This window comes from Microtus pennsylvanicus, chromosome 8 (assembly GCF_037038515.1).
Source record: "Microtus pennsylvanicus isolate mMicPen1 chromosome 8, mMicPen1.hap1, whole genome shotgun sequence".
NCBI lineage: Eukaryota > Metazoa > Chordata > Mammalia > Rodentia > Cricetidae > Microtus > Microtus pennsylvanicus.
In genome coordinates, this window is record NC_134586.1 from 34,143,693 (window position 1) to 34,171,138 (window position 27,446).

Below are 27,446 nucleotides of genomic sequence, written 5' to 3' on the forward strand. Positions count from 1 at the left end.
CTCTCCCCTAAAGTATGGTACATATGGAAAGAAAGAAGAAAGTAGTACCCTTGTTTTTTGGCTTCAACCAGGAAAGTGATAAAACAAAATGCCAAGGTCAACTGGGACATAAAAACAAGAACAATGATGCAGGGCTAGACGTCCGCTGGAGGCAGGGAAGTGCAAAAGGGGCAACTTCGTCATGCTGCATATAAACATTTCAAGAAAGTCACAATGTATAAGAATGGATTACACTCCAGGAAGATCACTGCTCTGGAGAGAAACAAGTGCATACTCACAGCATAAGGCAGTCCTCGACACCCATGCCTCTGAGTGGTCCCATAATTATGAGTGGAATACACGCTCTTCTCATTAACTGCTGGACTAGCCTCCACAGATTCAGGGCTGCACAAAGGCGAAAAGCAACGCATGATAGCATAACACCTACTCTTCCCTTAAATTAACAGTATATCTCCCATTCTAACCCCTTCTCTTTCCACAACCACCAGCCACTAGAATAAGAAAGAACTTAGTGAAAGTCTGTTTAACATAACTCAGCCTATAAATAATAGTGTTATTGAATGTGGATTTGTGTGTAACATGAAGCCAGTACAGGCAGATGTCTCAAGGCAGGCACCTGGGATACAAGGTGTCCCTAATGACAAACACAAACGTACCAGCAGAGCGGGGAGTTTCCCCTAGAGAAGCCACTCTGGGCTGGTTTAGACTCAGAACTATTCTTCTTAATTGGATCTCTTAATACTTCCATGAAACCTCACATGACATTTGCAGTGAGTGAGATGATGAAAGTGCCTTCTGCACTGCCCCAGGGACCAGGCCCTCTTCCATTCACTACCAAGACAGGATACCCTGAAGAAAGTACAGGCAAAAACAATGGCATCTTATATTTATCACACCTCGATCTTAATGAACCCCCAAATACCTTTCACATATTAGAATTTCTCATCCACCAAGGACATGCAAGCATATTCAAGGACACAATTGTTTAACAGCTGCATGGTAGTAACAAAACTTCAAAATAGTCAAAACTGAACTTGTAAGTTAGATTTGTTTCATGCTAAATAGTAACGGTAGCTACCATTATGAATCACCTGTTATTTGGGTCTACCATTTATTACTTCATTTAATATCTGTGATTATTAAATATGGTAAGCAGCACTTCCTTTTTACAGAGTGAAGTGAAGCTGAGGTGGTGAGATCACATTTCCCCCCCCAAATTCATATGCTGACAGAGTCAGGATTTGAAATAAAGATATCTGACTCCAAAGCCTCTTTCTTTCTCATTATGCCTTCCTTGAAAGCAAGGACAGCATTTTATCTGCAAACTATAAGCAAGGACAGCGTTCTATCTGTAAACTGTATTTGAAGCCTTTACTAACCAGGTTCATTGAGAAGGTTGGGTTAGTTTTGCTTTCTGATACATCCTGGGCTAGTAGAAAATAAACTGCCCAGGCATTTTTTAAATTAAAGAACCAAATACACTTACAGTGATTAAATTTAACATAAGCTATTCTTGATAATAAAAAGGCATCCATAGCAAAGGAAAAAATAGGTTTAGTGTAGGATAAAATAGGTTTTTGTTTATTTACTTCAACTTTACTTGGCTAGGTTTTATGGACTTTTGAAGAAAAATTAAGGAATGTAATTGTATAACTTGGCAGAAGTGAAAATGGATTATATTTAATGTATTTCAATTAGAACAAAGATTTACCCATTAGCAACTCCAAGGCTCAGTGTTAATGCAACTCCAGAGATCTAAGAGTTTTAGGGAATCAAATAATTCAGTTTACTTCAAATAACCACTTGTCTGCTTTAAGATATACAAAATACACAACACTGAGCAGGAGTAAAGCGTGCAATTCAATGTAGCACATTAACTGTTAAGTGAGGGATAAAGTAAGATTCTGAGATATGTATCAAACTCACCTAGTTTTATGCTCCACAACTGTGAGAAGGGGTCTTATTATTAACAGCAAAGGTCATTTCTAGGTGAGGAACTTAAGACATAGGAAAGTATTCTCTGTTAGTGAGGTGCATGCACTTTAGTAACTGACAGGGTCTTCAAAATGGGAACTGGCAGTGGGGGTGGCTGGGAGGAAAATATATCAAGAATGCAGGTCAGTATTCTTGAGAAAAGGATGATCTGAACATGGGTCACTGAGACAACTGGCTGAGTATTAGGAAACAGGTAGCGTTTCCTAAATGAAACCAAAGGCAGACAAGCATTAATAAAATGAAGGTAGAATTTAGTTTCTATGATGGACAGTTAAAAGAAAGTAATGGATTTATATATTGTTATTGACTATGCATGTTACTAGATAAGTAATCCAAAGGTTTGTACATATTTTTAGGTAGGAGATTTTATACCATTAAACACATGGGGTGAAATAAGAATTTATTAGAAATGAATTCTTTGTGGGACTGAAAAAAATAAAAGTTGCATGAAATAAAAGATGGCCATGGAGATGGAGCTATGTTGGTTATATCTTACCCATCTCCAAACTGGGTAAATATGTACATATGCACTTCATGTGCAAGTCTAGGGAATAAAAATAAAACGTATATTGTGGAGGTTAACAGGCCATCCTACTGCTCAGTAGTATGTAGTCAAGCACAGCATTTAAAATATTGCCATGCATGTCTAATCTAACATTTAAACATATATTCAATGAGGAAACTTTATAAAGTCTATACCAGTTAGGGATTAAATAATCACACATTGATATACACAGTGATTTTTATGTATATTTTAAAATACAGATTAAAAATTTTCATTATCAAGACTTGGGAATATAGCTCAGTGGTAGTAGAGTGATTATTTAGCCTGTTTGAGGACCTGGGTTCAAGCCTCAGGATGGCAAAAACCACTATACACACACACACACACACACACACACACACACACAAAGGAGTATTAGGATTGCATGTCTTTTATTAGACAACTACTTTATGCAAACAATTATTTCTTTTTTTCTGTGACTAAAATGTTGTAACTGTTGGGCATACAGAGAAACTGGGCTCACAACAGATACAGTCTATCAATTACGTTCAGTAAACAACATGCAGCTTGCCACTATAATGCCACTTCTTAGAAAATAACTGAAATTCTGTAATATAAGAGATGCAAAGACTTTTTTTTGTTGTTATAGGCATTTTCCTATAAGTGTGTGTGTGTGCGTGTTGTAGAATGTAAACTGCTAGAATCAGAGTTAATAATCTCATGAGGCAAGGTATAAGTTTCTTCCTTGATTAGATATGTTGCCTTTAATACCAGGTTTAATCTTAACAGTGCTTAGAACAATGTTAGGCATGATGAAGGACAAATATCATTAATAATTAATAGACTAGCACATAAGCTAAACATCTGACATTAATGCCTTTTGTAAAATTGCTCAACAAGAAATGTGAAATTGGTTGTGATCATAGATAGTATCAGAACTTTGGAGACACAGGAAATCCTAGGACATGGCACTACAGTCACAGTACAGGCCAGACTGCGTTCATTCTTGCATTACTCCTGGATTCCCCAGTACATGCGTGCAGCTACTGTTATACTTTGAAAGAAATATTAGTTCTAAGAATAATTGCCTTGGGTCTTTTCCTCATCTACCAATTTCAAACTTACTTGTTTAACCTTTTTATTTCTCATAAATATTAGTGAGATCTACTTATACATCATTTACTAATATTGTAGTAAGTTATTATTTGACTTTATAAAGACCCACAACCACTATACAACTGAGTTGGCTATCCAATAACACAGGAAGACGTTTAAGTACTTTTAGGAAAGAGTTATATAATTGGAAGTCTCAGCTAATGGCATATAACTAAATCTTGGCATGCAAAAAGCAAAAAATAAACAAACAACAAACCACTCCACAAAACCAAACCAAACAAAAAAAATAACAATAAAACAAAACCTCTACAATAAAGACAACCAGCCTTTCCTATGCCCCGCCCCCCATTGTTATAAGGGAAGAAGCTTAAAAATAGTCTTTCAATTTCAGACTACCCCAGAATACTATATATTACTTCCTAGGGTAGTTTCATGTCTTCCTCTTTAAGGAACCAAATAAACAGTCAACAGTAGGCAGCTTTATGAAGAAATACACATGCTCTTTAATAATATCCTCAGTTTTAAGGAAAACACTATGAACAAGGGACGCCATTCAACCCAAAATTCTGGAACAGTTGCTTTGCTTTGCTGAAGGGGGAAAGAATTCCCAGGGACTGAAAATGGCAAGAGAAACGGGAATTAGAGCAACACCCACCTCACTCAAGAAGTGGCTGTGGGATCAAGAGTCTGAACTGGACCTGAACATATTCAAAACACCAGGATTTTTCCAGCCCAGACCCTAATCCCTGGTACTGCCTGGAATAGACTTGGCTTCTGGGGGTGTGCTGCCCCCTAGGCCCCTTGGGTCTCTTTCGCTGGACTTTCACATCCTGGTGTAGTGCCACTTCGTCTTGAAAGGTAGGGGGCTTCCACTTCCTTTCTGTAAGCAAGGAAGATTGGGTACAAGGGAGGTAAAAGGACAAGAGGGGGGAATCTGTGAGCGGGGGCAATCTTGGACAACTTAAAAGAGAAGGGATACAAAGGCTAAAAAATTTTAAACTGAATAATATATAAAATTGTATAATGAAGGCCTACCTCCATTGTCATTTGGCATTTAAATTCTTCAAGAACTGAGTCTATTTTAGGGATTGGGCTTTTTGACAAATTCTGAATTCCTAATGCTGCTCTTAGCTGAAAAACAAGTTTGGTACCACTGACTTTGAAGGTCCTCTTTCTAGGCAACGAATATTGTAAAAACAGATGATACAGCTCTTCATGTCTTCTACCCCAGAGTGAGCTGGTCAAGCAGTTTACCCCACTTTCAGTCCCTTTACTCTAGAATAATGTCAAGTACATAGGAAGAGGCCTTCAAAGAAAATCAGTTGGAAAGAAAACCTCCTATCTCTCTTATCAGAATCGTTAACTCTTTAGAAGGAGGTGGTACACCTACTTCATTTCAATCTTCCCCACCCATAAAACAAAGAAAAAATGTAACCACTGCTTTGCAACTTTGATTATATTTATTATTCACCCAGAAATCCCTCCTTTAAAGGTCCTTTCCTCCCCCTTCTAATTCCTTTGTCCCTCCAGCTTGGGGGTGGGGGAAGGGCAAGCCTATTGTTTTCTGAAGTGGGATAGGTTTTAATTAAAAAAATATTACATATAACTTATGAACTGCCCAGAAGAAATCCGTCCTCACACAAACTTGAAACAATCCTATTATCTAGGAAGTAGCACTTACTCTGATCCAGCAGCCATATCTGAGTAGGATGTATCTGGTGTGGTGACTCCCAGAGGGATTGCAATGCTCATGACGTCCAAGACAGCAGTGGGTAGAAATCACGGGGTCCAATTAATGGAGACTGACCACTCAGAGAGTGGGGGTGAGCTGCAGAGCCTGAGCCAACATGTTACGGACATGAGGAATCCTGTCACAGAAAAGAAAAATAACCACTGACCAGAGAGTTCTTTCAATTTATCTTAAACGCTATAGAATATTTTCCCACTGTTTGAATGAATTTTTTTGGTGTGTTTATGCACAGTGTGTGCATATCAAGTATGCAGGCGTGAGTGCACTTGTGTATGCACATGGAAACAACAGGGTTCTGGATGTCTTCTATGGCTCTCAAATGTTATGCAGTATTTTGGCTGGCCAACAAGCTTGGCTGTCTCTGTTCCCACCAACATTGGTCAGAGGTTTATGAAACCACGTCCTCCTGTCTTTTACATGGATGCTGGCTGGAGATTTGAACTCAGTTGCACAAGTGCTATTTATCCACCGAATCACCTCTCTAGTCCTTTGAATAAGGTTTTGAAGAATAAATCTAGTTTACTTTGTACTCTAATTTAGTAATGATCTACAAATTTCTGTTTTAATTATTTTCTGTTCAGTCAAAGCAAAAACAATGGCCTACCAGGCTCACTGACAACAATCATGTGTCATTAATTGTCCAGCAGACAGAGCTTTCCAATAGTCTAGGATATACCAAACAAGCCTTAAGATTCAGGGTGGTTATCAGAAATACCCTAGCTTTATTCCTTTATAGTTCCATTTAAACTTTTCCCTAGATAATCAATAAAAATAGCTTTATCAACACTCAAGATATTTCTTCTAAAGTAAACCTGACAGAGATCAATTAGTTGTTTATATTTGATCAGATAGCCATTTCTATGCATGGACTTATTTTTTAAAAATGGTTATGAAAAATGAAAAAGAAAAATGTTTATGTATACGGGTGTTTTGTGTGCCATGTCTGTACACTACATGCATGCAGTGACAACACAAGCCAGAAGAGGGCACTGGATCCCCTCAGGCTGGAATTTAAAGACAGTTGGGAGTTGCTATGTGGGTGCTAGGTATTGAGCCCAGGGTACTCTAGAAGAACAACCAATGTTTTTTAACTGCTGAGCCATCTCTCTGGCCCCCCTCTGACTTAAATAGTCTTAACTAGACTTGGAGCAAGATGTAATTATCCAAAAAAAAAGTCTTTGTGCAGCAATATACACCGATAGATATGAATAAAAACATAAACCACAGGGGAAAGCTAAACATGTGTGGGAGCAGAAGATAAAGAAATCTGTACTTCCTGTTCAATTTACTATGACTTAAAAGTGTACTTTTTCTCTGTCTGAAACGTAATAAAAACTCTAAACATTTCATGACAAAGACATGAGATATTTTTGCATTAAAAAAGGCAATGAACATACTCTGATTTGGTAGCCATAAATTGGTATTATTTAAGAAGAAAAAGTTCATTGAATAGTAAATAGGAAAAAACAAACAATTTAAGAAATTTGGAGATAAAAATAGAATCCGCATGATTCACATGAACAGTATCATAGTAGTATAAAAAGAGTCACTAAAGCATGAAACAAGAAACATTTTAATGACAGAAGTCAATACTGGTCAAAGACCTGGGTTTAAAAGGGTCTTATGCTAAGACAGGAGGAAGTCAAATAATTATCAGTCAGGCAGTGGTGGCACATACCCTTAATCCCAGCACTTGGGAAACCAGCCTGGTCTACAGAGTGAGTTCTACAACAGTCAGGGCTACAGAGACCCTGTCTCAAAAACCAAAAAAGAAAGAAGTCAAATAATTATTAATACTATTAAAAATAGCTAAATAAAATGAAAAGTATAAGATACTAATTGAATTGATTCAGGAATTAATGAAGATTTTAAAACAGTTACTTATTTGAGACGTGTGAATTTCATTTTTATAAATGACACACATTAATGTGTCTAAGAGAACTAATTCTGAGTGGTGAATCAGTCCAAGATTTAAGATTGGCTAACGGTTATTACTTTTGCACTGTTAGTTCATAAAGCTACCACAGCTATAAACTACAGTATTTTTCTGTAGGACCTGGCCGTCTCAAATAGGGCATGGCAAAATACCCCTTCTCTTCCAACTCTGGGTGACACTGTTAGACTGAAATTGAAATACAAACCAAGTCAACTTTCTTATCAACTTATCATAATTCATGATAAATGTGACTACTCTACTCCACTTGCTGTCTTTGGACCAACTTGCAAATAAATTAATGCCCCCCCCCCAGTAGTCAAACAAGTATTCTCAAACACCAAAGCCATTGGGAAAATGACATAAAATCTTCAAATGACAAAACAAAGAGACAACCTACAAATAAGCTCAAAGGGCATACTGAAGGATACTCCCTCTAATTTTAGTACTGTTAGAAAAGTTGCATTAAGCTAGAAGTGGCTTGATCAGATAACCAGAATGATCATAACCTGACTAGTCAAAGGAATCCAAATCTGAAAAGGCCTTTTAAAAAAAGAAATTACTTGATCCTTTGTTACAGTCACCACCACCATACATTCATAAAAATAAATATCCATCCAACCACACATCTGCAGACACACATACATACTTAGGTTGATAGCTAATTATTTCCCCTCTGACAGTTTAACTTGAAAAAAGATATACTACAAGGCAAAAATGGCAAAGTTACTTCAGGTAGTGCATCCTTTCAAGAATGAATAAATTTGGCCAGGCACGGTGGTGCACATCTTTAATCCTAGCCCTTAGGAAGCCGAGACAAGCAGATCTCTGTGAGTTCAAGGCCAGCCTGGTCTACAAAGCGAGTTCCAGGACAGCCAGGGCTATACAAAGAAATCCTGTCTCAAAAAAACCAAAAAGAAAAAAAGAGAATAAATAATTCTATATCACCTAATGAAATCCTAATATAATTGCTGAGTGTGGTGACACACCTGTAATCTTAGCATTCAATAGGCAGAAGGATCAAGAGGGGCCAGCCTGGACTACATAGTGAGACCTTGTTTCAAAGGTAGTGGTGACATCTTGTACCAACTATCTGGACAGCTGATACACATCTGTAAGAAACATTTCTCTTTATAAATTCTTTTCCCTCTTGTCTAGCTTTATATAACTATACTACTATACTACTGTTTACTGTTCTGGTGAAGGCAATTGTAATAGGCCAGCTTGACCATATTGTTCTAAATCATGTTTCCACAATAATGAAGTTTTGTTTTTAAATCTATTTATGTTTATGGCTGTTTTATCTGTATGTACACCTGCACACCAAAAGAAGGCATCAGATCCCATAGGACTACAGTTATGAACAGTTGCTGGGTGCTGAGATTTGAACTCAGGACTTCTGAAAGAGCAGCCAAAGCGCTTAACTACTGGGCCATCTCCTCAAACCCCACACGAAGAGGTTTCTATATCAAATTCTAATACAAAAACTGTCTTTATTATAAATAGTCCCTTCCCTGAAAAATGGTGTTAAATGCAACTAAATGTTAATTGAAGAACTTTTATTAGATCATCTATATACAATCTTTTTTAAAAAAAAACATTTATTTATTTATTAGGTATACAGTGGTCTGCTTGCATGCATGCCTTCAAGCCAGAAGAGGGCACCAGATGGCTGTGAGCCACCCCATGGTTGCTGGGAATTGAACTCAGGACCTTTGGGAGAGCAAGCAGTGCTCTTAGCGGCTGAGTCATCTCTCCAGCCCCTATAACACTTATCTTGTGTAAGAAATCAGATACTTACTCTGGTTTATTAAACTTAGAGCAACTATTCATTTAACCTCATGTTTGGAGATGTGCCCTGGAAAGAGTATAAAAACTCTCTAGACAAAATAATTTCAAGATATCATTTACTCCATTACTCAAATTCTTTCCACCAAAATATAAACTATGGGCAGGGATTTTTACAAAATACATTTTTACCCACTGCTGTAGTTCTAATGGCCAAATACTGTCTGACACAATCAAGAGGGATCAAGACAACATTTATTAAGAGAACTCATCATGATAATCAAGTTCAGCATTTACTAAAATTTAAAATACAACAAATGAAAAAGGATTTGGGGAGTAACCTTTGACGTCCCCCCCCCCATTATCTGACAATAGCTCTTAAGACCTAGAAAAAGCTGAGACACAAATTAGTATACTTAGAAAAACTGATGGGCTCACTAAGTACAAAATGGAATACTACAGATGAATGACAACTTTATTTTTGTTTGCTGTACTGTTAATCACTTTACTTTCCATTTAGCACCAAGCCTAACCCTTTAACTAGCATGCACCATTGTGTACAAAATAAACTACAGACAGGAAGGAAACGGCCTTGATTTCCAAGGTGATGAGATACTATTTATCAGGCTGCCTTTCTCTTCCCTTCAAATCAACTCTCCCGTTTCCCAAGGGATTCTCAAAGGTTTTTTTCTCTTTCCTTGGGAGTTTGTCACCTACCATCCCCAAACTAAGTAACTTCCTTTTTTTGAAAGTCTCTGTAGCCCAAATTAGCCTTGAATAGGTACCCTGCTGGCTCAACCTCCCAAGTGCTATTACAAGCATATGTCACCACACCTGACAGACCACTTTTCATCAAATACCAGATTTACTCTAGACAAGGGCTTAGCAAAATAAATAAACAAACAAATAAATAAATAAAACCTAAATTGTGACCTTTCTTCTCATTCCGTTCTAGACAATGAGAGCAGGGTGAGTGGGGGAATCAATTCTCAATTCTACCTGTGGTCAACTCCATCAATTTTCTACATTCTCAAAAGGAAAGGAAAACAAGTAACCTGAAGATTTGGGGAAAAGAGGAGGAAGAAAGGAAAGAGGTAGGTGATCAGTAGTTCTTAAATTTCAGTATTTTCTCTACACAGTCAATAGTATTGGCCAGAATGAGCTCTCCATACCTAAAATATTAATAGGTCATAAACACGGAAAGAGAGCTGTTCACGAGTCACCAATCAGAGGGCATGCACTTTACATTTATATTGTGGATTTCATATTTTTAAAAAACTGAAATCTATTCCCCATAAAAAATATTTTTAAAAGCATACTCAAAATTAAAAAGTGAAAGGTAAGGAGATGACAGTAAAAGGTATAAAGTAGGCCAAGACTTCAGCAGTAGCAAATAAGACAAAGGACAGAGGCCAAGTAAAAATGTAGTTTCACTCTCCCAACAGATCTACAGAATACTGGATCCACAAACAAACCCGGCTTGTCTTCCAATACCGAATAATCTTTTGAGAGTCACTATTTATATGTAGTTTCTAGAGTTTTAAGAAATTTCCTAAGAAATACATCAGACAGGTGAGGCGGAAGCAGCTGGGAGACAAGAGACCAATAAATAGCCAATCCAATGAAAGAACCGCAGAACAAGTCTGCTTTAGCCTTCCTGTGAAGAGGACTGGCAGGAAGAGGAGTGCCGCTTCAGAAAGAGAGCAGGCTTCAGACAGTCTTTGTACTGAGGCTGTGGACCTTGGCCACTCTCCCAGAGATGATGCAATCCTGATGAACAAGATCTGCTGCCAGACAAATGATTGTTAGCAGCCTTTGCAGACAGCAACTCAGCCAAGAAGCAATCTCTGATCAGCTCTCCATGAGCCACCAGAATGTCAAATTTCTTCAATTTCAGTCTCTGATAAAATAAAGGGAATATCCCGCCCCACATACCCCAAGCCCTTTTCTTAGAATGTTCGTCTTCTTCCACTTTCTTTTAATTCACAGCGTCTACTATTAATAATTAAATTTAAAATGAAAAACACATTTTTACTTTTATAAACAAAATTCTTTTAACTTATTAACAACAGTATGTTTATTATTGTTATCTTCCTCAGTCTCCTAAGAAAAACCTGGAACATAATGACCTCATAAAGTGAAAATTGTTATGAAATCTAGTACCCAATTATGAAGTACAAAAGTAAAAAAGTAAAAATAAACATTTAATTTAACCTAGAGCCAGGAGTATATTTTGTATTTCTGGAATTATATGGAACTCAGTACATCAAATAATGTCATCTAGTAGAGAAAATCTACTCTTGTTTAGGCCAACATAAAAGAAAGTTAATGTATTCTTTACTATTTTATTCACAACACTCACTTTCCTAAGGGGCAGCATTATAGTATGACTTCAGATCTTACTACTCAATGAGTATAATCTATTAACTGAGACTCCAACTTAAATATACACTCAATTTAAAAAAAACTTCCCTAGAATTTCATCCAATTTCTTTTCAGTTTCAGGTTTTTCATATATAACATTGTTTCTTATCTTGTTAAAGACCTTATGTTAGTGAACTCTGGCTAACTAGAAGCCACAAACCAAATTTCCTTTAAAAACCATAACCTGAAATCATTATGTTCATCTCCATATTTACATGATTACATAATTAAAATTAACATATATAGCACAGCTCTGAAAAATCTTCAGTAGGCTAATGAACACATTTAACTCAGTCAATAAGAGAACAATTTTACAAAAAGGGACGGGCTATGTAATTTGGTAGGGTACTTGTCTGGCACCACAAAGCCCTGGGTTCTATCCTGAGACTAGCACAAACTTGATGTGGTGTTACAGGGCTTCAGTCTCAGCACTTGGGAGGTACATCAGAAGTTCAAGGTTATTTTGGAGTACATAGAGCAAATTTTGGGTCAACCTGGGATATTATAAGACCCCATTAAAAAAAATTACCTCCAGAAAAGCTGCAACAAGGGTTAAAAAAATAGTTGGTAATTTTAAAATTTAATCTTTCAATCTGAGTATCTAAAATGCTGTACATGTAAGCTGAAATTTTTCTTAAATCAGCTTTTCTTATAACTACAAAATTTAAAAAATGGGGAAATTATATTGGGGGTGGGGTTTGAGACAGGGTTTCTCTGTGTAGCCTCAAACTTAAGAGATGCACCTGACTCGCTGCTTGTGAGTGCTGGGATTAAAGGCATGTGCCACCACTACCTGGGTTATACTAGAATTTTTAAATGATGACTTTTATCCTCAATAATTTTTATTTGTGTTTAATCTTATACTTTAAAAAAAATCACAGAACAGTTCAAAATGCAGGTTTTACCTATACAATCAACTTTCTGCAGAATTCATAAACCATCTGAATTATATGTTTATCCATTTCTAGCCAAATCCCAAGTATTCTAAGGGGAAAAAAAAACTAGCAATACCATAAATACTACTTTTTACCTTGGGAGAAAAAGATGCTATGAAAAAGGATTACATAAGGAGTCAGAAAATTTGTGATGTAGCCCACAATTTAGTTTGATGACTTCAGAAACATTGTATTACACAGGATGAATTCTACAAGGTCTCAAAATAAAATACTCATTTTCTTTCTTCCTGCTTCGAATTTCTGTGAATCCTGGCATACTCCCAACTGGCTTGGCAATTTATATAATGTCTCAAGTCAGTCCAACAAAATGAAAACTGTCCTGCTGACTCTAAGAAGCACATGGCCAAGAATTTGCAGCAGGATGTTTACGCAGCTCTACAGAGTTAGGTAAGAATCTATGAAGAAAGAGAATTATCACTAGTAACCTGAATGTGGCTAAAAACAGCTTTCACTTTTCCCAAATTGTATGTATTTCAATCCTGCTATGCAAAAAAAGTGGAAAACATGACAACGAAGTAAACAATCCCATAATAAAACACAAACAAACAAACAAACACATACCAAAAAGTACAGGCTGGGCAGGGTTGTAAAAAAAATCTTTAATCTCAGTCCTAGGAAGGAGATTTCCAGGTCAACCTCGTCTCAAAACAAAACCTACCCAACAAACTAAACAGCAAAAGGGAGAGAAGGGATAAGCATTATGTAAACTTCTAAGAATATTCAGAGATCTGGTGAGAATTTCACCTAACTTAGACAGTATTAAGTTGTGCTTAACTCTGAAGATAGTGAATATAGGCAAAAGATTCAGGAGTTAGGGGAAAAAGAAACAGACAAGATGGCATAAAAAGTAAGAGACTGAGATAGATGATTTAGTAATTCAAGCAAGATAAAATGTGCTTTTCTCATAATTCTTTACCTATAACACTACTTAGTTTACCCCTTCATCTCTTTAACTAATTTACATTCTCTCCAAGGGATTCTGGAGCTGGTATAAGTTAGTGCCTGTAAAGCTTTGCTTACTACAAAAGTAATTTAAAACCAAATAAAAAGACATTCCTACTTATAATGGCTATCTATGATAGAGGCTGAGCTGTATACAGCTCAGAGAAAAGAGGTAGGGAAAGAAGTAGGGTAAGACCATACACTATGACAACAGAGCTAAATAGTATCATCTTAAATTAGTAAGACTCTTTAAGAACTTTCTGTCCTAACAGTCAAGAATATTCTCTTCTTGCTCTCCATCACGGCTCAAGATCAAGGTGAGAAGAGGAACCCATGCAGAAACTTCACATCCATAAGCTCAATATCTGTGTTGGGGAGAGTAGTGAGAGACTGACCCTAGCAGACACAGTGATGGAGCAGCTCACAGACCAGACACCTAGACTCTCCAAAGCTAGATACACCATAAGGTCCTTGGCATAAGAAAGGATTTGCTGTTCACTTCATAGTCCATCGAGTCAACAAAAAGAAATCCTGGAAAAAGGTCTGAAGGTGCACGAGTATGAGTTAAGGAAAGACAACTACTCAGATGATGAAACAATACTGGGATTCAAGAGCACATTGACCTGGGCATCAAATATGACCTGAACATTGGGATCTATGGCCTGGATGTCTATGTGGTACTGAGTAGGCCAGGTTTCAGAATCACAGAACTGACAGCATTGGGGCTAAAAAGAATCAGCAGATAGGAAACCATGTGCTGGTTCCAGAAGATGTATGATCGGATTGTCCTGCCTGGCAAATAAATTTTATTCAAAAGGTCAATAAAATTTTCTCAGAGAAAAGAAAATAAATGGGAGAAGAAAATGCAAGGATTCTAATAATCAAATGGGGACCTTATCCTCAATGAATTTAGATTGAATTCTATACTCAAGACTTGGCAGGGTGAGGTACACGCCTTTAAGCAGTCAGTATTTAAGCTGGCCTCTATGGCTAGCTAGTGGCTTAGCACTGCACTCTAATCATTAAGCAAGCTTTATTTGTTAATTACAAACAAAATACCACTATATTTTGCTAACAAGAAAGTCACATAGTAGTAGAGTTCAAAAGAAAATTGAGATTTTAATGTGAAACCTTTATTTATTAAAGCAAATAATCTAACTACTTTGGATAGCAGCATCTAAATAAAAGTGTGTTTATTAATGAATACTACATTAAACAAGCCCAGAATAAAACTTCCAGGTCTTTGGGATGAACCTATGTATAGTTCCTTTGGGTTTTGTATTATGCATATTTTCCACTTTTCCCTTTATTCATCATTAATTTCAACAACAAAAATAACTACTATGAACATAAAAGTTATTTGAAGATGGAACTTCCTACATAGTCTTAGGCTGATCTCAAACTCTTGCCTCTACCTCCTGGATGCTAGGATTATAGGAATTTGCCAAGACACCAGAGTTTTTTTAAAAAAATATTTATTTATTTATTATGTATGTAATATTCTGTCTGTGTGTATGCCTGCTGGCCAGAAGAGGGCAGACCCCATTACAGGTGGTTGTGAGCCACCATGTGGTTGCTGGGAATTGAACTCAGGACCTTTGGTAGAGCAGGCAATGCTCTTAACCTCTGAGCCATCTCTCCAGCCCCGACACCAGAGTTTTATGTGGTGCTTGGGATCAAATTTAGGGGTTTGTCCACGGTAGGCAAGCACTTTTACCAGCTGAACCACATCTTCAGCCCTAAAGATGGTCCTTCCTTCCTTTTTTTTTTCAGACAGGGTCTCACTTTGTAGCTCTGGCTGTCCTGGAACTCCTCAAACTCAGAGATCTTGCCTCTCTGCCTCCCAAATACTGGATTTATGGTGTTGCGGCATCACTTCACCTGGTCCCTGAAGATGCTTCTTTACTCTTTAGGGTTTACCTATGTAACAAGTATTGCATCTCACAAATATATATATATATATATCTCCAACTAAACCCAAAAACTTGTATGTTTCTGTCTATAACTAAGTAAAATTCGGAAGGCAAAGCAACCCTTCCCACTGCTTAAAAGTCAAATCCACTACATTGTTTACCAAGGAGAGTTTCTTGTGTAAGTAGTTTATGATGCTTAGAGAAAACACAAAAGTTTTTTTCGTAAGAATAAAGGTAAATATGGCAGGAAGAGTTCTTAAAATAGAGAATGAGCTTTACCATGCATGTTCTATGATTCCTGACAAAGGAGCTAAGAATGTAACACTAAAGAAATCTAAAGTTTAATATTCTGATGTGTACAAGAGACTTCTTCACTTAAGTTGGCTGATTCTATCAGTAAAGATTCTTACAATTAACTTGTCATAAAGATGTTTGGAAAAATATACAAACATAATCTGAGTGTGATGGCACATGGCTATAATCCCAGAACATGAGGCAAAAGCAGGTGAATTGCTTTGAGTTTAAAGTTAGTCTACACAGCAAGTTTCAGGTTGGCTAGAGTCACATAGTGATACTCTATCTCAAAGAAACCCAACATTAGAAGAGCATAAAAAACCAGAACCTCAGCCATTAAAGGTGGTGGCGCACGCCTTTAATCCCAGCACTCAGGAGACAGAGGCAGGCGGATCTCTGTGAGTTCGAGGCCAGCCTGGTCTAGAAGAGCTAGTTCCAGGACAGGAACCAAAAAGCTACGGAGAAACCCTCTCTCAAAAAAATCAAACAAACAAACAAGCAAACAAAAAAGCCAGAACCTCTTAAAAAGAGAAAAACAGGTCCTCTTAAAATAGAAAATCAGTAGCCTGACTGGTTCTATAAGATGGTTTTGACAATTAACGAGACACATCTTTGTGTAAATATGTACTTCTTCAATGATACCAAAGTACATTTCTATTGATTCATTATAATTCAAATGAATCCTCTGAAGGTAGATGCTCACACTATTGCTCATTTTTGGTATTCTGCCATGCTGAACTGAACATTCATCCATGTTCTTACTCAGAACTTTCTTCACACATATGCACACAAGTCCTTAGGACAAACTGTTCTAATGGAACTACTAAAATGATATGAACATTTTTCATAGTCTTAATGAACCATCCTCCAGAAATTAAAGTCATTTTATATTCCTATAGACACTGGGGTTGATTAACATGGTAACACAGTTAAATGTTATTTAATCCTAGGATTATCTTAGAGCAAGCTTCAAAAGTAACAGTTATGTACATCACATCTGAGTACAGATGTACCTTACACTTAATATAACTAGTGCTAATATTTGAGAGGGGCCTACTTATCCTAACAAAGTTGTGGAGGGAATCAAGATCACTCTTCTACAAGGTTCAGATGAATAAGCTTATGTAAGCCAACTTCTAGACTGTTGAGTAATGTTCAGGTGTCATTAAATAACACAAGTGGTTATTTAATGTTTCAGTGGATGAATTCTCTTAAACCATTGGAAACGTCATCACATAAAACAGGATACAATTGCCCAAATCAAGGAAGGAGATAAAAGTTCATGTGGTGTTCTATAAACTGTTTCTAGAAAGATAACTAATCACATCACATCATGGTGATCAGCTGTTCTTTTTAGTGAGTGGCTTCTGAGTACTAAAGGAGTTTTGAATGGTGACAGACTTCAGGCAAAGAAATTCATTTAGTCCTGTGAAAGAAAATGGCCCCCGAAGGGAGTGGCACTATTAGGAGGTAGCCTCGTTGGAGAAGTGTGTCACTGTGGGGGCAGGCTTTTAGGACTCCTTTGCTCAAATTTCCCTTGATGTGACTATTAGTTGACTTCCTGTTGCCTGCAAGATTTAAGACTTTCAGCTTCTGCAGCACCACGTCATCATGTTCTTATGATGGTAATGGATAGAACCTCTGAAACTCTTTCCTTGTAAGAGTTGCAACTGTTATGGTGTCTTTTCACAGCAATAAAAACCCTAAGAGAACTCCCCAGTAGAAAAACAACTCGGTAATGTCACAGAATAAAAACGTAGTAATTTGGACAATTTCCGTTTTAAATGCAAAGCCTATGTAACTTGGAAGTCTAGTTACCAGAAAACCAGAAAACAGGTCAAAAGCACCATCAATGAAAACTATACTATTACCCAATAAGCAAATAAATCTTAACCGTACTGATGACAATGAAACTATCCTTAGATACTTTGTAATTTAAAAAAATAACAGTAATGGAAGATAAATAGCTACCTGAAAAAAAATATGAATAAACATTGGGGTAATTTTTGCTGTAGCAAAAACTACCTTATATTAGCCACACCGTAAATTATTAACAAAAATGTAGTCTTTGGGATTAAAAGCGTACTTATTTGCCTAGAAGACAATGAGAGTAAGTGGGATTAGCTAGCTAGTGGTTTGGTCTGAAACCCAGGACCTTTGACAATTCCTATCATCCAAAGCATCAAATATATTTAAAGTCTACAAATATTTTTGCAGAAGACCTTAATATGAAAAATGATTCTGAAGCTCCGATATGAATACTCATTTTTGAACTAGTTTCAGTAGACATTTCACTGTATTTGGAACAAAATGTCTCAATACTTGAAAACCTTGCAGACCAGGCTGGTCTTGAACTCTGCCTGCCTCTGCCTCCTGAATACTGGAATTAAAGGCATGAGCCACCACTGCCCCAATGAACAAAATATTTTCAAATGAATGTTTTGCCACTACTTTGTAACCAATTTAAAAACTCAGACTTGATTTTATGTTGCTGAATTTGAATGTGATGTATGGCCAAAGATGACCTTGAACTCTTGGTTGTCCTCGCATCATCACCTCCTCCCAAGTGTAACACCAATACAACAAAAGCTAAAAATTATTCTCTCCAAAACTATAGAAACCCTGTCTCAAAAAACAAAACCAAAAAACAAAGAGCGACAGACAGACAGAAGGGGTAGAGGGAGGGAGGAAGGGAGGGGGGGGGGAAGAGAGAGAATTCCATGTCCCAGGGTCAGTGAGTAAAGACACTTGCTGAAAAGTATGATGATCTGAATTCAAACCTCTAAACTCACATAGTAGAAGAGAACCAACCCCAGCAAGCTATCTTCTGACCTCCACATGGGGGAGTCCAACTGACACTCACAGAGCACATGAACACATTCACACAAAACAACAAAAAAATACATGTTCCCCATTCCAACAGATCTCTTATAAACCAACATTAGTAACTAAAAAGCAGACTCCAGTTTTCTGAGAGGGGTGGAAAAAGATCCTTGAAAGTACAAAAATTGGCCAGTGTGGTGATACATGTTTTTGCTCTCAAAACTCAAGAGGGCAGAGACAGGCTTGTGAGTTAAAGGCTGCTACGTCTACACAGAATTCCAGGACAGGGAAGGATATATATAGATTCTGTCTCAAAATACAAAAACTATTTCTACTGATTAGAAAAATACTCCAAAACTACACTACGAAAAACTAGCATACTTTCGCATAGGATCCTTTATTTTCTGTCCTTATATACCAATAGCAATTTATACCCAGGTTAATTCCTACTTGCCACTAAGTGACAAAATTAACATGACTCTTCTATAAATTTAGAATTTCTAATGTTCAAGATTGCTTTTCACATTATAAAATCCAGCTCTTAGAAGAAACAAATACACTGGTTCTCCATTTGCTTTAGTTCAATATTCAAACAACTTTCACTATTTCCTGAATGTTAACTAATTTGTTTTCTACCAGCTTCCAAACATAATACATTTTTAGCTATTACTTGAGTACATACACTCACAAATTCCTGTTGACCCTACTTTAGTGAACTGCTCAGAGACAATATTGGTCCTTACTTGGCTTTCAATCTACTGTATTCTATATACAGTTACAAAACAAAAAAGGGCAAAGATAAAAGTTTTTAGGGGCTGCCACCATTCCTTATTCTCCTGAAACTCAAATTTAGAAGGTCTTTTATCATGTCCAGATATGTTACTAATTCTTTCCAAAAAATATCCTTTTAAAAGCTTATCAAGGGCAAATAGAGTCTTTTTTTGTTTGTTTGTTTGTTTTTCCCCACTTTTCTTTAAAGTTTATTCCAAACAACAGTCTTCAAGCTCACTGTGGTGGCTGACCACGTCCACGACCAAAGCCTCCTCTAAACTGGAACTCAGTGGCTGAGCCAGCCCAGGCCTCGGCTTTCTTGTCAGCACCAGGGGGCACAGCACTCCTTCTGTAGGTGTCTCTGTCCGCCTCCCCTCTTGTGAATCTTGCCGAGGCCTGCCAGTTTCAGGACGGCTGCAGCACGGCTGCGGCGCAGGGTGGCATGCACGATCTCCAGAGGTAGGTGGAGATAATCGCGGAGATACTGGATGCCCTCATTCGTAAGGTACCAATAGAAGTGTCTCCAGGCAAACTGCTCCTTCACGTAGCCTCGAGACTTCAGAGACTGCATGGCCTTCATGACATGAAGGTTGGGCACATTCTTGTCAGCCAGCTCGGGGTGTTTGGGCATATGGACATCCTTCTTGGCAACCATCACTCCTTCCTTAAAAAGGAGCTCATAGATGGCAATCCGGTTCTTCTTGGGCATCAACATCGCGCGGCTGCAGGGTCCGGGACGGAGGCTCCAAATAGAGTCTTAATACAAATAAAACCAAGCAGGCTCCAATGTCTAGTAGCAAAGTTATTTTAATTCTCAAAACCAAAAACTGAATTCACAAATCGCTTCTTTGCTCACACAATAACTGCTTCATAGGCAGGCTTCACAGTAGTTTTGCCTGTCCCCTTTCAGGCCAAAATACTTGTTAAGTTTGGTATACACTGCTGTCTTAGAAACCAAATTCTACTAGGGCACCTGCAGTTCTTAACTATTTTAAGGAGTGTTTACTGATATCCATAAGAATCTGATAAAGACCATAAAACTTTTCATCAGAAGTGTGAAGACCCAAAATATGATCTAAAGTGTCCAGAAACTCATAAGCTTTTGATCTATATGTCCTTTTCTGAACTGTAGCTAGCCTGGATTAAAGGAGGCTCAAAAGTGACTGATAAATGTATAGATATTTGGAAGAGGCCTTTGTTTCCCATTACCAAGGAAATAAGAATTTGCAATCACAAATATAAGGGATAATATTCAATAAAATCCCAATCATTTCCTCTCTATCCACATTCTATGATGCAGAAGCCCTATGCAATTCAAACCAAGCCAAATGCAAATCTCGTTTCATTTGTGTGTCTTGGATCAGGCAGTACAAGTGATTAATTCAATTAATGGCAGCCTTCACGTGCACATTGTTTCAATATTTTGTTTCATTAAATGGAGAGAGTTAGCTGTGTGGTCATTCTAATTAAATCTGTTTGCAATCTACCTCAGTGCACGGCACTGAGAATTAAGCACATTAAAGGACCCAAATTTTGGTATGAAGCTTTCCAATACTAGGAAGGAACAGAAATAGGGGCTTGGATGAAAACAAACAAGGAATTGAATTCCTTCTTCTAAGTCAACAGTTTCAAGTGGAGGCAAAGGAACTGATAGAGTTTTGTTCCATGTCACTAATGATGCTAATGGCCGGGCGATGGTGGCGCACGCCTTTAATCCCAGCACTCGGGAGGCAGAGGCAGGCAGATCTCTGTGAGTTCGAGACCAGCCTGGTCTACAGAGCTAGTTCCAGGACAGGCTCCAAAGCCACAGAGAAATCCTGTCTCGAAAAACAAACAAAACCCAAACAAACAAACAAACAAAAACTAATGATGCTAATGCTTGAATAATAAGCAGGCATATTTAAATTTATCAGATCAATTTTCTTGGCAATGAAATACATTATCAAAACTTCAACCAACTCATAAAGTAAGATCTAGTGTATATCGAACATACTATTAACAATTAACAAATCTGCTTCCCCAATTTATTGGTCAAGCTTTCTAAACATTGTAGATGTCTTTATTTAAAAGTTTAAAAAATCGTGACATATCTCAGCTTAGTCTACAGAGCAAGTTCCAAGGCAGCTAGAACTACAGATAGAGAAATCCTGTCTCAAAAACAAAAAGTCAGAAAGATCATGACATATCTATATAGACCACAATATTCTTTTATTGAGTCACTCCATTTTGTTGTTGACTGGAAATATGATGGTCAGGAGATGAACCAGCTCAGAATACATAAAGTAAACAAAAGGGAGAAACCAAAACATCTGGTTGTGTTTGGGATTTTGCTTGTTTTTACCTTGAGACAGAACCCTATTCTGTAGCCCAACTCTAAACAGCCTTCCTGTCTTACCCTACACCAACAAATATTCAGATTATAGATATATCTACTGGTTCTGTTAATTACTGCTGTAGTCTAATTGACCAAGTCCCACCATGGTCAACTCTATGAATATTTTTATTTCAAATTTAAAATTTTATGATGGACCGCGAGGGGTACACCCACACACTGAGACAATGGGGATGTTCTATGGGGAACCCACTAAGGCCAGCTGGCCTAAGTCTGAAAAAGCAGGGGATAAAACCAGACTTGCTGAACATAGCGGACAATGAGGACTACTGAGAACTCAAGAACAATGGCAAAGGATTTTTGATCCTACTGCACGTACTGGCTTTGGGGGAGCCTAGGCAGTTTGGATGCTCACCTTACTAGACCTGGATGGAGGTGGGTGGTCCTTGGACTTCCCACAGGTCAGGGAACCCTGATTGCTCTTCGAGCTGATGAGGGAGGGGGACTTGATCGGGGGAGGAGGAGGGAAATGGGAGTTGGTGGCGGGGAGGAGGCAGAAATCTTTAATAAATAAATAAATTAAATTAAAAAAAGAAATTAAAATTTTATGATGAAGAATTTCAAATAAGTACAAAACTAAGAGGTATATAGAGGTAATATAATCTAGTTATTATTTTTGTTTGAAGGAAGACTTTAGTTTGCCATTTTGTCCTTTCTTACAACTCCCTCTAAAATACTGTCATTTAATACAAATTTTAGTTTTCTTCAACTTTGACCTCAAAAAAAGACTGAATTTATTAAATAACTTGTCATGTATATTTTTTTAATCTAAAAGTACTTTATAAAGCAAATATTCAATTTCTATGATTAAAGAATACAAGGACCTGAAACCTGTAAGCCCAGCTACTTAGGAGGTTGAAGTAGGAGCTCTTATTACCTGAGTTACACTGTTAGTTCAAAGTCATCCCAGAGGGCTTACTGAGAGAGCTTATCTCAAGGGCTATTTTTTTAAAGTGTGTGTGTGTGTGTGTGTGTGTGTGTGTGTGTGTGTTTGTGTGAGCGCCTCCAAGCACTTAAGCTTCACTGACTGACAATCCCAACAGGGTAAAGAAAGAACCTGACAACTGGCCAGCATAAATGGTACTCTATAACTACTTTGAAGACTCTAATTCCTAAGGTTCAGCTGTCCTTAAAGCATCATTTTCTATTAATTTTTTAAAAAAATATTTATTATTGTGTGAGGGTGCACACATAACAGTATAGGTGTGGAGGTCAGAGGACATCTTTTGGGATATGGTTCTTCTCTTCCTCCAACTTTAATTGAGTTCCATGGATTGAACTCTAGTTGGGTTTGCACAGCAAGAATTAATTACCTGCTAAGCCATCCAGTGATTACATTTCTGAAGTAAGCAAGCACTGGCATATTTATAAAACAAGAGACCTGTCTACTGTCTGGAGGAACCTGAGTAGCTACACTTAGAGGCAGTCAGATTCACAAGCTCAAGGTCAGCCTGGGCTACAGAGACTTTTAACTCAAAGGAGGAAGGACAAGCAAGGCCCTGGGTTTGACTACAGCACTATAAACAAGTTAGAAGCTTCAAATTTCAGCCATGTACCAATTACTCCTTTGTTAACATCTAGTTAAATTCATATAATCAAAAGAACAATGAAAATCAGATGCCATTTATAACATATCAACATAATCCTAAGTAAGGTTATTTCAGAGTTTAGAAAACTAATCAAATACTCCTAAAAGAAATACCAATTTTCAAATTAAAAGCTACTGTTTAACCGCTGAGCCATCTCTCCAGACCACCATGCCCAGCCCTAAACTGGATATTTTCAACTAACAGTTTGATAAAACCAAAGGAAGTCCGTTTTTCTGTTTTGTTGTATTTAGACTTTTCCTAAATAAGTTTTAAAATTAATCCAATCTCTAGCTAAATTTGAAAAATTGCTTAGTAGGGGAGAATAAGAAACCAAAAGACAAACTCTACAACAGAATCAGAACTCTGCAAAGAAAATGGTTTTCTAGGTAGGGACTAAGAGTTTCTCCATAGTTGAAGGTCTGTTCTGGGCCAGTTTTGGAGGGTGAAAAAGATGCCATATGCTATTCACGATGCTAGGACAGCGGAACTGTCCTAGGGAGACTAAGATGTAGCATGGTCCCTCCTCATAAAAACTTAAGAAAAAATTTTCCAGGATTAGGATGTAGTTCTATATTGTACTTGCCTTTCCCATCATTATTCATAATAATAATAATAATAATAATAATAAGCAGCTGGGGTGCTGGAGAGAGAGAGCTCAGTGGTTAAGAGCACTGGCTGTTCTTACAGAGGACCAGAGTTCAATTCCTAGAACCGACATAGTGGCTCACAATTATAAACACATTTATAAACACAATACCAGAGAATCTGACACCTTCTTTGGTCTCTACAGGTATCATGCATACACATGGTGCGTGCAAACAGATGAAGACAAAACACCCATACATAGGAAATAAACGTTTGCACAACTATTTGCCACAGTAATGCATTACTATTATTACATATTTAGAAAAAACTAAGGCATTCCCCCCAAAATTATTTTTCACCACTTGGTTAGCACATTGCTATTTTGTCTAAATTTATTTTATTGTTAAATTATATGCACATAAATGCAGGTTCCCTTGGAGGTCAGAAGAGACTATCAGTTCCCCTGAAGCTTGAGTGTGCTAGGAACCAAACATGGATCCTCTAGAATAGTGGTTCTCAACCTGTGGGTCTAGACTCCTGGGGGTTGCTGAACAACCTTTCACAGGGGTTGCCTGAGACCACTGAAAAACTCAGATATTTACATTATGATTCATAATGGTAGTAAATTACAATTATGAAGAAGCAATGAAATAATTTTAGGGTGGAGGTCATCACAACATGAGGAATTGTATTAAAGGGTTGCAGCTTTAGGAAGGGTTATGAACCACTGCTCTATAAGATAAGGAAGTGCTCTTAATCCTGATCTGTCCAGCTTGCTATTATAAAGTAGGGTATGACTACTTCTTGCTGCTCTGTATACCATGAAAATTTCCAGCCATTCCTTTTCATACTAACATTTCATAATAGACTATAAAAGGAAGGTTACACATACCCAGAGCCATGTTTCTCAAAAAAAAAATACGTCTTCGAGGAACACCATACATGGTCTACTCAAATCATGGATACATTATGATTAACAATACAATAAAGTCTAAAAACATTTGGTTCAGGCCAATTAGACCCAAAATTCCAAAGCAAAAGTGCTTTGTGAGTTTGCTTTCTTATTTACTTGTTCTACCTGGTATACAGTAATAGTAACTTCGGAGCAATATAGCTGATGTTTACTTGTTTTGATTCTTAGAAGGTATTTGAATTTAGTTCTGCTTACTTACTGTGCAGCCAATAAAGATTTTGAAGATTTTAAATACACAATCTTTCAATAAATAGCCCAAATACAAAAATTCCATCAATTTCATATATTTTAGCTGCCTTTTTAAATGTGCCTTGACACTATCAACCTGTCCTTATTTTGTACTTTTGCTGGACTATGAATTTAAGTTCTATTTGATATAACTAAAACTAAATTCAACAAGAGCACAAATATTTTAAAAGAGACTTAACTTTAGACTTCTAAATTTTTTCTCCAGCTCTGTTCTTTAAAAAAAAAAAAAAGTCATTTTAGCTAACATTTTCTAGGCTGTGGGCACAGAAATATATTTACTTCCATGGCTGAAATAGTTCTTGTCACAGCATTGAGAAAATAAAATTAATGCGTTCATACAGCAATCTAATGTTATACTCACTGTGTAGTCAATCTTACTGCCTCAAAAGCACATCTCTGTTCTCTTTCATATTAACTGCTTTTCTTAAATGAAAGTAAGCTTTTCTAATCGTCCTTTCAGTCTTGTATATGGACAATACTTGCTAACACAGTCAAGGTCCTGGGTTCAATTCTCAAAACTACAAAATAAAAATACTCTTTTGATATATCTCAAATGTCACAATAACCACGTTTATTTCTAAAATAAGTATAACTGTCTTTTCCTTTAAAAACAAGTCAACTTTCAACAGTCCATAATAAAGAAAAATCTAATATAAATAAATGCAGATGAAAACTAATTGTTAACATCCTTCAAGGTTATGGGGAGCAAGGGGTGTCCTAAGTCTTCACATTACAGGAGAGGGGAAATCTCAGCACCAGAACACAACAATAAAAATGATAAAAATTAAAATTTCATTTTAGCATTGGAAAAAGCTTAAAGAACTCTGGCATAAAATTTTTATATTCAAACAGCTACTTAATTAGGTAAAGAGGTCAAAAGATATAAAGGTTTAACTTTAAAAAGAATCTTAATTCTAGTCATAAACCCAAACTGTATACATTGGTAATCTCCAATATAAACTGCAAATACACAATGGATTTCACTTTATAATACAGTGGCATCTGGTAGTGATAATAACCATGAATAGCCAATGGACTTATATGTTTTAAAACCTTTTTTGTACGCTAAGAATCTGAAACAGCTCTGAAAAGAGTGGAGGACATAAGTTATCTGTCACTAGACTTTTAAGCATTAGCTTTAGAATATTTAAACAAATCCACAACCTACCATAATATAAACTACAGTATCCCATTCAATTCCCCTCTTTGTCCTAGTTTCTTTTTTGCTGGAAGAGGCGTAGTGGGATAATAATAGCAGGAAGTAAGGTGGAGCAGCTGTACGGCAAGATGAGGGTGCTGTGTGTGTGTGCGCGCGCGCGCGTGTGTGTGACCTCCATGTTGGCCTACTGCTGCCTCGGTCTTATGAAAATGAAATTAGCTGTTTGGGATGCCGTAAATTATAAATATTACTGGGATCAAGATGTAATTTTCTACAATTCACTTTTCTTAGGATCTGTTCTAGGTCTCTAGTCAGATTCAGTTAAAAGAAGCAATAAAAGCCTCATTTTTAGAGATTTCTAACATTTTTGAAGGGAACTCTAATGCTAGCAATAGTTTGTTGGTAGAGAATGAACTAGAACTAGCTTCCTTTTAGTCCCATTAATCTATGGAAATAATCTATATCATTTTGACTGTAAACAGAAGAAATGACCATCCAAATTTCTATAGCAAAGTTTCTATTCATGCTGTTGTTATTTTGTTGATGAGAAACTTTTCACAGTAGTGCTAACAAATTTACTTTCTTGTTCGGGCATGTGTGCACATGGGTGCGCATATTCAGGCCAGAGGACAACCGTCATGTCATTTTATTTCTTAGGCACTATCTTTCACGTCAACACTCAGACAGGGTCTCTTACTGGCCTAAACCGGCCAAGTAGGGCAAGACTGACTGCTTAGTGAGCCTCAGGGATCTGTCTCTGCCTGCCCAGAGCTGGGATTACAAGCATCTATTAACCATCACACACATGCTGTTTCACAAGGGTTTGGAGAACCGACTTCAAGTCCTTTTACAAATATCTCATCAACCGAGTCTTCTCACCGGCCTCTCAAATTTCCCTTTTCAAACCAAAATATTCTACGTGTTGTAACTGCCAAGACAGTCATACTTAAAATATTATGTGGGCAACATTTGTATTTCTTTAACAAAAGAGAGAACTGACACAAAACTTGATCAATGTATATTATATTAGTTTAAAACCATGTCTTTTTTGCCAATCCATAAGAAGAAATCAGCACTCCAGTTTCCTCATTGGAGCAACAGATGTGATCTTGGAAAAACAGTTGAAGGATTTCTAAAAATTAAATTCTCTTCAAACAACTGTTCATGAAAATGAACTGTCATATACTACTTTATAAGGAGGAATCCTTTTGTAATCTAAATAACTACTGTCTAATTTGTGAATGTAATTTTTAAAAAGAACTCTCATACATGTAACATTTGACATTTAC

At 37.0% G+C, this 27,446-nt stretch overlaps 1 protein-coding gene and 2 pseudogenes across 17 annotated transcripts in view; 1 reads left to right on the forward strand and 2 right to left on the reverse strand.

Annotated features, from left to right (window-relative positions):
- The window catches only part of Setd5 (SET domain containing 5), a 77,000-nt gene that overhangs the window by 43,384 nt on the left and 6,170 nt on the right, over positions 1-27,446 (reverse strand). For 4 of the 17 annotated variants that reach the window (XM_075983241.1, XM_075983239.1, XM_075983238.1 and 1 more), the window contains exons 2-3: positions 5,298-5,484; positions 279-384 (exon numbers count right to left, since the gene is read on the reverse strand). In XM_075983241.1, the coding sequence (XP_075839356.1) occupies positions 279-384; positions 5,298-5,368 (177 nt within the window). In that variant the 5' untranslated portion in view covers positions 5,369-5,484. Of the gene's footprint in view, positions 1-48; positions 185-278; positions 385-656; positions 850-1,926; positions 2,540-4,271; positions 4,497-5,297; positions 5,485-27,446 lie in introns of those variants that run through there. The other 13 variants (XM_075983243.1, XM_075983246.1, XM_075983247.1 and 10 more) reach the window with 8 other exon arrangements.
- Positions 7,124-14,212, forward strand: LOC142855499 (large ribosomal subunit protein uL5 pseudogene; annotated as a pseudogene).
- Positions 19,407-19,949, reverse strand: LOC142855500 (small ribosomal subunit protein eS10 pseudogene; annotated as a pseudogene).